The 13,009-nt window shown below is 38.7% G+C and overlaps 2 protein-coding genes across 12 annotated transcripts in view; both read right to left on the bottom strand.

Annotated features, from left to right (window-relative positions):
• Positions 1 to 13,009, bottom strand: part of LOC134816912 (mucin-2-like) — a 765,431-nt gene that overhangs the window by 301,042 nt on the left and 451,380 nt on the right. The gene's annotated exons all lie outside the window — the stretch shown is intronic.
• LOC134816915 (diacylglycerol kinase iota-like) overlaps positions 1 to 13,009 on the bottom strand; it is a 63,989-nt gene that overhangs the window by 34,003 nt on the left and 16,977 nt on the right. For 2 of the 11 annotated variants that reach the window (XM_063825959.1, XM_063825960.1), the window contains exon 1: positions 2,805 to 2,934. The exons of 8 other annotated variants lie outside the window; for them this stretch is intronic. In XM_063825959.1, the coding sequence (XP_063682029.1) occupies positions 2,805 to 2,857 (53 nt within the window). In that variant the 5' untranslated portion in view covers positions 2,858 to 2,934. Of the gene's footprint in view, positions 1 to 2,804; positions 2,935 to 13,009 lie in introns of those variants that run through there. One more of the 11 variants, XM_063825948.1, reaches the window with a different exon arrangement.

Below are 13,009 nucleotides of genomic sequence, written 5' to 3'. Positions count from 1 at the left end.
GGAGAATCGTGACATCAGAGTGACTTGGTCACTTTGCCACTTTGGTCATTGTAGTGATTGAAGGAAAGAGTTCCCTGAGATGATTCACTAGAATTTGATGCCACAAAGGACTGTAACAAACTAAAAGACGCAGCTGTAGTTTCAGGTGAGCAAATTTCATTACCCAACAACATCATCCAACAGCCATGACAATTTAAAACAAATCAGCCCCAAGCTCGGTATGTAATAATGACACAAAGCTGTGAGTGAGAGGGAGGGCTAACAACAGAGTGGGGATTACAAAGATTACGAGGGAACTTGTTGGGTGGAGTAATGACCATTGACTTTACAACACATTACAGTAAAACATTATAAGGATATAGTTGTACAGTTATACTTATAGTAGTAGCTTAGTGGTGGGGGTGTGTGAGAGAGAGAGAGAGAGAGAGAGAGAGAGAGAGAGAGAGAGAGAGAGAGAGAGAGAGATAGATATATAGAGAGAGAGAGAGAGAGAGAGAGAGAGAGAGAGAGAGAGAGAGAGAGATATATATATATAGAGAGAGAGAGAGAGAGAGAGAGAGAGAGAGAGAGAGAGAGAGAGAGAGAGAGAGAGAGAGAGAGAGAGAGAGAGAGAGAGAGAGAGAGAGAGAGGGAGAACAGCTGGTTAGTGGTTAGTAGTGGTGGAGCGTGGGGGTACCTGTTAAAAGTAGCACTACACTGGCATTACCCGGGCTCATGCAGGTGCCTTATAATACAGTGTGTACTCTCACGTGACATGTTATGAGGGTATTACATAAGCAAGGTTTTAGAGATTTTGGAGCATGATTTTATTAGGTGTGGTTGAGGTTGAATCTAGTTAGGCGATTGGTGGGTTGTTGGGGAGAAATTAAAAAGGGGTGCTCGAAAGCATGTGCATCTAAAAATGTGGCTACTGACCGTAATACAAGCTTAGCATACAAATCATAATACGACATGTTAAATTGCGATTAGAGTACCATTAATAGCACCATTAAGGAAAGTTTGAATTCCAAAGAACTGTTAGCCTTCCATATTTAAAAAGAAATGAGTTCGAAAAAGACAAAATCTGGAGAGAACAGAACACTGATACAACAAGATACAACTAATGGCCCACTAGAGAAAAAAAGCCAAGACTCCACCAGCGACCAAGAATAAAGCTCCACCATCGCACACGTACAATAAAGATCGGACCCAATGAACACACACACACACACACACACCCTCGTCACAACCGCAACTATTATCACGACCGAGATATGTACGAGCAGAGAGAGAGATAGTTTTATTGGCTTCTCATGTCCACATTATTACCTCCCCTTTATTGGATTTTGTTTCGGATCCATCAAGACTGACACGATGTGTCCTGTTACGTCTGGAGCTGGATATAAAATACCAAGTCTAGTTGAGATGAGTCGTGTCATAATGGCTGAGATTGACGAGAGTAAGTCTTTAGAAGCGAAGATAGATATACCGGCGGGTAAAATGTAGAGAACTCATGTACGGGAGACATCTCCTCTGAAGTTCCACAGAAATGCGCATATTTTAGCCATCTGTGCCTAACGACATCCGATAACTCCATTACAGAGTTACAGGGTTGGAACATTCACCCAAATTGTATTATACTTAGCAGTATGTACTTAGTAACTTTGACGAAAACTTGAAAGTGCAATAAAGACGTTTGAAATCTGGTCGAAAATTAAAGGGATTAGACCATTTCCTTGTAGTGCAAGTTGCAACCATCGAAGTGACTACATCCACAAGAAAACGATCAAATCGAACTATGCGGGGTCGAATCTATTTCAACAAAATACCCACAACGAACTATGCGGGGTCGAATTAATTTCAACAAAATACCCACAACGGATTGTCGCGGTTTTTAACATCTACTCGACTACTCAAAATCAATTTTGAAATGGATCCTGAGGACGTCACGTGTACACGGATGATGCAGTGGACTGTAGTACAATATGTTTTAGAGTGTTAAGTCCGTAGAGACTAGAAGATTAGTAGAGCCAGTTTAAGAGCCAGTTTTAGAGCCAGTTTTAGAGCCAGATGTGGAGTCTAGAGGATTAGAAGAGCAGTTTTAGAGTATGGTTTAGAGTCTATAGAAACTAGAGGTTATAAATACAATGCCGACCAAGACAACTCCACTCAAAGCCAGCAGCTCTGTTCAACGTTATGATCTGCACTATGCAGTTTATGATATATTGCTATATTATGCTAAACGCGTGGGGTTTGTTTTAAGAAATTGCGTGCACGTGGTGGCTTTGGGTTTAGTGAGATTATGATAAGTTAGATGTTGTAAATATTATCAGGTGACTGTGTCGTCAGCAATCTTCAAATGAATCTAATCGATCGAGAACCCTCGATTTAAGTCAGGGTTGGATCTGATAGTGGGTAATTTTAAACATCTATTGATTTATACAATAATGTGGTGTCTAACGCCGAGCCACGAGCCGTGAAAACAGTAAAACTAAAAGTTTAAACGACGAACAATTAACAAGGTATTTATCTTTACTTTCCTTGTTTTAGAGCAGTATAACCCAGCTACGAATCACGTGACCTGGCGAGTCAGATTATGACTCATAACCGTTCGCAGTAACTTCAATAATTAGGTATTTCCAGATTGTTGCAGAATACAGTACGGTTTTACCATTATAGAGCTACGAGTAGGTGGATCTACCCGTGGTAATTGGTGAATGCAACCTATGTAGCGGCAAATATAGACCTCTGACTGGTCTCATAATATTATCATGACATTATAATACATACAACTTGCATGCATAATTACTAATTACTTCACAAACCTCTCACCGCCGAAGGGATTCAAATCTGTCAAGCGCCAATGATGATGCTCCATGAAAAAACGAAAACAAAAACAAGGACGATGTAGGAAGAGTAAAATAGATGGAGAGGGCAAATCAAATAATATGTTTGGGTTACACATTTACATAACAGTGTGACGCAGATGAGGGAGAAATTAGATTTATTACGACAGAGGAAACTTTCAGGAATGTAAACGGGAACCGAAATCATGATCTATGTTTAGAATATCTGGATTGTTATTGAATATTAAACCATTGTGATTCTCCATGGATTATGAGTTATTTCATGTATGTGCGTGCGATAACATTTTGCATGTACGTTATATTTCAAATACAACTACTCTTAAGGCACCAAATCTAACTAAGCTACCAACTAAATTTCTCAATTAATTTGCGTGACATCATCAGGACAGTAGAAGTAGAAAGGAAGGAAGTAATTATGATATAGGTACCATATGGACACGTACACGTTCATAAAAAGGTGGCACTAGAGATTGATTTTTCACTGCCAAAATTGTGTGAAGCATTTTAAAATACTTGTATCTCAAGGAGTATGCTATGAAAGTTAACCAAATTTTAATATGTGGTCCAAAAAGATTCAAATATCACATAATTAAGTCATTCATCTCTTTATATCTGTTAATTGTTCAGATATGAGCCAGAAATCACAAAATATTCATTTCTTGCACCTCTAATGATGAATTTACATTCTGTGAGTGTGTCCTGCTTCTCAATGTGATTATTGAACCTTTTTGAGATAGTTGAGTGTTAAAAGTGCAAAGTATCACCGGTTAAATGTGGAGTTAAGATGCAATTATCACACACAGGGTTAATTCTGACTAAGTGTTTTAGAATGATGAATGTGATATGAATATCAACGGAACGATTGTAACAATGAACTCTATCAATCACAATTATATCATGCTAACTAATATTTAGAGAATTTAGATGGTTAAAAGTGCCATAATGAGTCAAAAATCACATAAATGAGCATGTATTGAAATGATGCTGTATCAGGGGAATGTATCACTTTTTGGCTCTATATCAGGTTGGTATTCATAGTAAATCTGCAGTAATTTGTTGTGACACTTGTATATGGTCATGGAGAAGTTCGTTATTAGAGTAATAGTGGAATCAATAATCACAAAAAACTGATTTTAAACTGAGTAAACTAGGCAAGTACTTTTACAGCTCAAGCCATGATAATTTTGTCGCCATAATGTGACAAATGAATCATATCAGTAACATATAATACTTAATCGGATTTTTGAAATGTGATTATCGATTCATTACCTTTACTTTCAAAATGTCATTACAACTTGAACATTACATATGATTCAATTATCACACTTTAAAGGAAATTACATATTTGGTAGCCAGATTTGTGTGATTTTTGAATCATTTAAGCACCGAGATCAAAAATGATCGCTCAAAGGCCTTCAATATGGTATAAGCTTAGACATGGATTCAAAAATCACATAATAAGAATCATAGAATGGATATAAATTGTCATATCGTGCACTTAATTTAAGGCTTACTATAGTGTGACTTAATAGCGCACCTTTAACGAAAATGTGATTTTTGAATCATATTAACTGGTTTTAATACTATTTAATACTATTTTGTACCCTAAAAAATGATAGAAAGCCAATAAAAACGCAAGATGATTCAATAATCACTGCTCAAAATAGGCTCATTTCCAACGTTTAAGATGTGATTTTTGAATCATTTTGGCACCAATAACAATTTCAGATAAGACATTCCATTCCTTACATGCATTATAATCACCATATCAATTTTGGCGTCTTTGTGAATAGTACTTTTCAGATTATCTAGTGTTGATTCATCTTGCATTTCTAATTGTGTGATATTTGAATCATTGGCACACAAATAACGATAACTCCTGTGATATAAGCACTAGAGAGTCTCTAGTAGAGACTCCGTGATTTCAGGATCATGAAATTTAATCGAATTTTTAAAGGTATAGATAGATATATCAACCAACAAAGAACAATGACTATTTTTAAAACGCATTTTAAAAAATCAATCTCTAGTGCCACCTTTTTTTGAACGTGTCCATATTAATTATTAAGGCCAGCTTGAGTTTGAGCCATTATGATATGTGATCTGTTAATGGTACTGAATACTGATGGAGGGAGCCATTTATGATGATTGATTGGGAACTGTCTGCCTTTAAACCGACCAATTACATAGAAAAATTTGAACTGTTTACATCTACCATAGGTTAACACGTCGGACGTCCCTACTCCCAAGTTGAATTTTGGCCTCCACTCCTTAAAAAATTACGTTAGTGGAGGTTAATGGTTAGGTCAAAAAATAAGGATATAATTAGAGTTTAGTGCGCTCAAATCCTGGCCTCCTATAACATCATAGGAGGACTCTCGTAATGCGAGTTGAATACTGAAGGGGGGGGGGGGGGGCACCATGGGGGGGGGGGGGGGGGGGGCACCGTTGGGGGGGGGGGGGACCATTGGTTTTGACAGGTTGCATAATGCATATACAAAATTAAAAAAACAAAAACACGTGCAGTTGGATCTGGATATGATTGGAAAATACCTCCACATACACATATATGTTCAGGTCCCGCGTACTATCTGCTAGTAATTATAATAGCTCCTGGCACTATTTCTGTTGGAAATGGGAAATCTTCTTGAACAATTTTGTTCTATCTTGTTGCATTGACTAGTAAACTTTTCAGCCACGTGTAGTGTTGAATATAGCACTTTGACCCAAGAAGCTGGTGAATATAAAATAATGTAAGGAAGTGTGAACTTAGGAGTAAGGAAGCGTTATTTTTGGAATAAACTCTACACCTAGCCTTATAAGCATATAATAACGCTGGAGCAGCTCGACCATCTAAAATGATTCTGACTAATACAACAAAACCTGCCAAGATCTACGAGTATCATGTGCACGTGAAACCGAACACCCTTCAAACCGTGCATACTTCGCTTCATGAACTTGTATGAGGAACCTTTTGTAAAAAGTAAAAACCACCTGAAAATACTCTCGTCAATATGATATTGTTCAAGCGTACAATACCAATAACATTCTAACATTGCAAACTTACGATGCTGAAAGCATCGTAAGTGACTCTGGAAAAAAATTATATGAGAAGGGTTTTTATGATGCTGGGTTTTATATAATAATGTGATGTATTGAACTATTGTAATGCTGGGGCAAGGCTCTCACGTAGTAGAAAAGGACAGAGCTCAGTGATAGAAAAAGGATTCTAAATATAGCAACCATTTTCTAACTTTGTGCTAAAGTGCTAAAAGACAAGAGAAATATTGTGCGATTTACGTTATTCATGGTTCCTGCAACGCTGTAGTACTACGAGATTGCTGTAATAGAAAATACCGACTAGCAAGGTTACTGGAGCATAAATTAAGCAGATTTGACCCTCCTATCGAAATAAATTCAAATGTTGCTGCTTGTATCTTTATTGTGTAACTAATTAACTAACGACGCGATGCTCTCACTGATTTCTGCCACCTATATAAATAGAATCATATCAGGTCTCTTGCAGGAGGTTGTATTCTACTTTACTAGAGAAAGTAAACGCTGTCAGATACAGATTTCTCTCCAACCAACTCGCACAACAATGAAGAAATTTAAAAGCTATAAAGCACGAGTACGCACTATGCAGACTATTATTTAATAAAGTCAGAAGCGTGTTTTACATCGTCCGACGACACCACCTGTTGCTTTGCAGCGACGAGGGATTACAAACCCTCTAGAGAGAGGCTGAATATGATGTCATATTCAACTGTCGGTCAATTCGGCGGAAAGATCTTGGCGAGATGATGAACGCAAAGCAGAACATATTACTAGACCCCCATGGTATATGAGGCAGCTCGATTCATTAAACAGGTTGTCATCTTTAATGTGTTCGTCTTGGACGTGCCAAAACGTAAATATTTAATTATCTACAACCAGTCATGCTGGTATCCTGGCAAAGAAGTAAGAAATGATCCCCCGTGAATTTCAGAGGAATTAATACACGCCACCCGTCAATCGTCATATATACACATTATGGAGGGAATTCTGACAGCTTTCGTGCTTTTAATTTGATTGGTTGCAAGATTGGATTAATTCTCCCGTTATTTGAGCTGTCACGTGTCAAAACAAGCGTTCATGATGGGTAAAAATTTTGACATAGCCGAATATTTATATCAACAGTAAATGGGAAGGAGGGAATTGCAATCATAATACGATGGTAGAATTGATCTTTTCACAACAATGTGTCCACTCGGCAAATATCATCATACCTCATAAAAATGCCAAAAATTCCAAAACACAACACGCACAACACAACAGCTTCACAAGGAAAGTCACGAGACTTCAGAGTTCACATTGGATGGCCACGCACGCACACCACAATAAACATACCTCAAACTCTTAATAGACTACCTCAACCACAACAATAGGATAGCCAGCCGAAACAATGGCACAGGCTAAACGACAAACAGCAACTACTAAGACAAAGTACTTGCTGGTAAGGCTACCCTCATAAACGACCCAGCTCGGCCCTGGTGTATATCATACAGTGCGTTACAGTGGGGTCCTCCATACTGCATTAAGGGTCACTATACCTGGGGTAAGACTCGAGAAACAATTACAAGCTCTCAAACGAGCACCATGGAACCATACCGGATTTGCAGGCTCAGACATTACACTCTGAGAGGTATTGGAGGAGCCGCCCGTGTTAGACGTCTATTAGGGTACACTAGGTGACACAATGAGAGGATAATTTGAATTTATTTCACTGGCCAATACCAAATGGAGAGTTATAAAAAGGTAATAGTGATTTGGGAGACGTTTAGCTTTTCACTCGACACAAGACGTTGACGGCGGTGATCCAGGATTTACAACAAAGCGAATAATTACCAAGGCAGTGAGTCGACGAATGGTACGTATTTCTTTGTTTCCATTATATGAACCTGCACATGCAACAATGGGACGTCTGCTATTAGAGCTGGTTTGTGGCGTCATTAAGTTTCACTCATTATGATATTATGATAGTGATTGGTCCAACAGAGACTTAAACTAAGGGGGCAGTGTAACATAAAGCAATCACAAAGGAATAATGAAGCCCTACCTACTTTTGTTATAGTCTAATCGATATCGGAAACAGTGTGGCTAAAAAAATGAAGAAGAGCAAAAAACTATTCAAACTTTCCCCAGACTGAACTAACCATAACCCTCAACTCTCAAGCTCTCACTGGACAATTTGTACAACAAAACAAGAAAACACTGGACAATTTGTACAACAAAACAAGAAAACAGTGCAGCAGCATATATTGTACAATATTCCTAAACAGGACGTCAGGCCGAATTAAACTCATTAACAGGTCTACTCTCTCTCTCTCCACATCTAGTGTTATTGTTCTCTACCTCACAGGAGGGTTGTACTGTTCACTTGTTCCCACCATCAGCTTGTTATATTATATTGGGAGTGTTATAAACACTTAATACCTCTCTCTCTCTCTCTCTCTCTCTCTCTCTCCTCTCTCGCTCGCTCTCTCTCTCTCTCTCTCTCTCTCTCTCTCTCTCTCTCTCTCTCTCTCTCTCTCTCTCTCTCTCTCTCTCTCTCTCTCTCTCTCTCTCTCTCTCTCTCTCTCTCTCTCTCTCTCTCTCTCTCTCACACACACACACCCCCACCACTAAGCTACTACTATAAGTATAACTGTACAACTATATCCTTATAATGTTATACTGTAATGTGTTGTAAAGTCAATGGTCATTACTCCACCCAACAAGTTCCCTCGTAATCTTTGTAATCCCCACTCTGTTGTTAGCCCTCCCTCTCACTCACAGCTTTGTGTCATTATTACCTACCGAGCTAGGGGCTGATTTGTTTTAAATTGTCATGGCTGTTGGATGATGTTGTTGGGTAATGAAATTTGCTCACCTGAAACTACAGCTGCGTCTTTTAGTTTGTTACAGTCCTTTGTGGCATCAAATTCTAGTGAATCATCTCAGGGAACTCTTTCCTTCAATCACTACAATGACCAAAGTGACCAAAGTGGCAAAGTGACCAAGTCACTCTGATGTCACGATTCTCCCGTGATCCGGCAAGGTTATTAAAAGGCCTCCCGTGCGTGTAAACTACAGAGTTGATCACCTCAAAAAATGTTAACTCCCAGAGCAATCCAATATACCTGGCGTTATCGATGTACACAGGCCACAAACCAGGACCCACTATTATTTAAATATCTAACCATCTCTCTCTCTCTCTCTCTCTCTCTCTCTCTCTCTCTCTCTCTCTCTCTCTCTCTCTCTCTCTCCTCTCTCTCTCTCTCTCTCTCTCTCTCTCTCTCTCTCTCTCTCTCTCTCTCTCTCTCTCTCTCTCTCTCTCTCTCTCTCTCTCTCTCTCTCTCTCTCTCTCTCTCTCTCTCTCTCTCTCTCTCTCTCTCTCTCTCTCTCTCTCTCTCTCTCTCTCTCTCTCTCTCTCTCTCTCTCTCTCTCTCTCTCTCTCTCTCTCTCTCTCCTCTCTCTCTCTCTCTCTCTCTCTCTCTCTCTCTCTCTCTCTCTCTCTCTCTCTCTCTCTCTCTCTCTCTCTCTCTCTCTCTCTCTCTCTCTCTCTCTCTCTCTCTCTCTCTCTCTCTCTCTCTCTCTCTCTCTCTCTCTCTCTCTCTCTCTCTCTCTCTCTCTCTCTCTCTCTCTCTCTCTCTCTCTGCAGCTGCAACTAAAACAGTACTAGAGCAATGATAACGGCTCATACTCGCAACTACAACAGTTCTGCAGCAATGATAACGGCTCATACTCGCAACTACAACAGTACTGCAGCAATGATAACGGCTTATACTCGCAACTACAACAGTACTGCAGCAATGATAACGGCTCGTACTCGCAACTACAACAGTTCTGCAGCAATGATAACGGCTCATACTCGCAACTACAACAGTTCTGCAGCAATGATAACGGCTTATACTCGCAACTACAACAGTACTGCAGCAATGATAACGGCTCGTACTCGCAACTACAACAGTACTGCAGCAATGATAACGGCTCGTACTCGCAACTACAACAGTACTGCAGCAATGATAACGGCTCGTACTCGCAACTACAACAGTACTGTGCAGCAATGATAACGGCTCGTACTCGCAACTACAACAGTACTGTGCAGCAATGATAACGGCTCGTACTCGCAACTACAACAGGAAATGACAGATTGGAGAGGGAGCTCATCTAAACTTCAATACAGGGGGACGATTATTAATACAGGGGGACGTGTGAATACTCTTACCGCGCTAATTAGTAATTACTAACGAATGAATGGGTTATTGAGACTCATCTGGCAAGTTGTTGTACGTTCCCTACTATAGTTATATTTACATAAAACACTAAGGAAAGTGGTGCTACTATAATTGCAGCCTACACTTGATCAGAGAGGAGAGGCCACATTGTTGTATCCTTGGGTTGTTGGTCTCCCTGAGACTTACGAGATAAAGTAACGAAACTGCAAGACGATGAACTACCATTGAAATCTGTGGACCTCACCAAGCAACTGCAACTAATAAATAATTATAAAGGTACATGGTCCGACTACCATATCTAGTTTCCACATTTAGTAGTCCAAATTATATTAAAGTTGGACAGAAATTTGCAATTTAAATGGAATTTTATGAACGTGAGGCAAGGAAGTAATTAGAGTTAAAGATTACCATGTCGGAGAGACTAAGTATACAGAACTTTCAACAAAGATTCAAAGATTAATAACCAATGCCAAAATATGACAAGTACTGGACAGGGACAAATTGAATTTTAAATTTATCCGCTGTTATGATATTAGTTTATACCGGAATATCAAACAGGAATATCAAAGAAACGACCAAGTCTGGCACAAAGTTCCACAAGATTATATTATATTTCAATGGATATTAAACCTACTCCTTTGAACACCTTACAACGCAAGTTATTTCGGGAAAACCCTCAATCTCAAGTTTTTAGCACCATTACCGGGCGCACGAGTTGTATTCCCATGAAAAACACTCTGCCTCAAACAATCTAGCTTACCAATCTAGGGAGTACCATGAAGATATGAGATAAGTGATTCATGATGGGCACACCGCAAACTACTAAGCACTAGATACAAATCAACAAGTAGGAGATAAGAATGCCAGGAACAAAGGTGGGCTGAGTACTAACATAGTTAGATAAGCTAGATGACAGTTCACCAGCACACGCCAAGACAATGACATGGACAATCTCACTAGTCGTACCAGGGAGAGAGTACTTTCACTGAGCACCATCTAATAAATCATATATATCACGTGATGTAGATATAAATATAGAACCTCAATATATCACGTGATACTTATAAATCTAGATCCTTGACTTTATATCACGTGATATACCTAAATATCATATAAATCTACAACCATTACGATATATAAACAAGGCCATGTGGTAGTATGGTCGTGAGGCAGGACTCAAGACCCTGGATATAGCTGAACGGCTGGATGAAATGATGGAACTCTAGCTGTATACGTATACCCTGAATGATATTGGATATAATATATCCACAGTGCTCATGGCAGCTGCGCGGCTGCATAATATAATGTTATAATTATGAACCCAGACCGTACACACGCGGTCATTACTCAACTTATAGTCCGCTAACTGGAGGGTCACGCACACTATTGTTCTGTATTTCATGGTAGTACCCCTGAACCACGTCCACCACTTAAAGTGTAGTGGTAAGGTTTACAGAGATCACAACTTTATGGACCTCTGAATATATTGAATTTTCAGTTTTGTGTAGTGTGTGTGATATATTATTGTTTGAGAACTATGGAAGCACGGCATTGAAGTTCAACGTGGGGGGCGTTAAGAAACTTTTATATCTTAAAGAACTTATGATATTAATTGAAACTTTGATAACTTTATAAAGCACCTTAGGTTAATGGACCACCTGCGATGTTATCAATTTTATTATTGTATCGAATATTTGACTGATGGTAATGCAGTTATCTGAGGTTAGAGGTCAGAAAACTTTGAAACCTTGACGTCAAAAAGAGTACAAAATAAAAATAAAAGCTACAAAAATGATTTCTTAAGTAACATGTCTGAGACATTATATTATCGTCACGTGGTTCAAGGTGGCGATACCTTAAACACAATAATCGGTCCTTCCAGTTTTCAGACAGCTCAAGCAATAATAATTCAGAGAGTTCATGCAATAATAATTTAGGACATAACTTTCAAACATAATCCTAATCATTTAATCGTAGGTCTGCGGAATTCATGATATTGATCCACTGTCGAATCGATGACGTCACGTATTTTGTGTCACGCGTTTGAATTTTAGATAAATTTCATGCATATCTGAACACTATGATTTCTTATTTCGGTTTAGAAAGTTTCAATAAACTAAGTTGACCTTAGTATTTAGTTGATATCAAAGACTTTTATATTTTGATCATTCGGTTTGCGAGAGATATTTAAGTGCTTTTTAAGCTCTTTGAAAAAGCGACGCTAGGCTTAAATAGGCTTTGAGCCTTACTGGTCATACTGGCGCACCATAATTCCTCTAAAAAGGCTAAAGTTTTGAAATTAAGATTGACGAACAAATTTGTGGAATAAGCTTCTAAAAACAAAAAAAATATTTTACGCCACGATTTCATATCGAAAATTTCAAAAACTAGAAACCATCATCCATAGAAAAACTCTATAAATTACGATATCATTTCAAAACGCGAAAATAGCGCTTTCTTTACAAGATTACAAGTACACTACGGTCTATAATTCCTCAAACCACGCAGAAGGCAATCACAATAGACCTACGCATACTAACATAGAGCAATTAAGTTTAACTGAACGCAGAGACCAAACAACAACACAATATTTATCGGGTAATGAGTGGATAGGTTTGATAATAAGATTATTACCTACAGTTATCTCTGCTCATTATCTATGCAATTAAATGAGTCATAATTAAATGAGTCATAAGATCAGGGTTGAATTAGCTATGATTGTTTGCATGTTGGTCAATTTATTTGGGAGACCAAGCTGTCGGATCTCGATGAAGTCGTAGGGAGGTTTGGGGGGGGGGGGGGGGGGGGGGGGGGGGCCGGGGTAGTTTATAGCTATATTAATAGTTTATAGTATGGTTTACAGTATGGTTTAAAGTATATCTCTAATGTTTATAATATATTATA

Source organism: Bolinopsis microptera, chromosome 6 (assembly GCF_026151205.1).
Source record: "Bolinopsis microptera isolate Bmic1 chromosome 6, MBARI_Bmic_1.0, whole genome shotgun sequence".
NCBI lineage: Eukaryota > Metazoa > Ctenophora > Tentaculata > Lobata > Bolinopsidae > Bolinopsis > Bolinopsis microptera.
The sequence above is the reverse complement of the archived record's forward strand: the minus strand, read 5'-3'. Positions and strand labels throughout refer to the sequence as shown.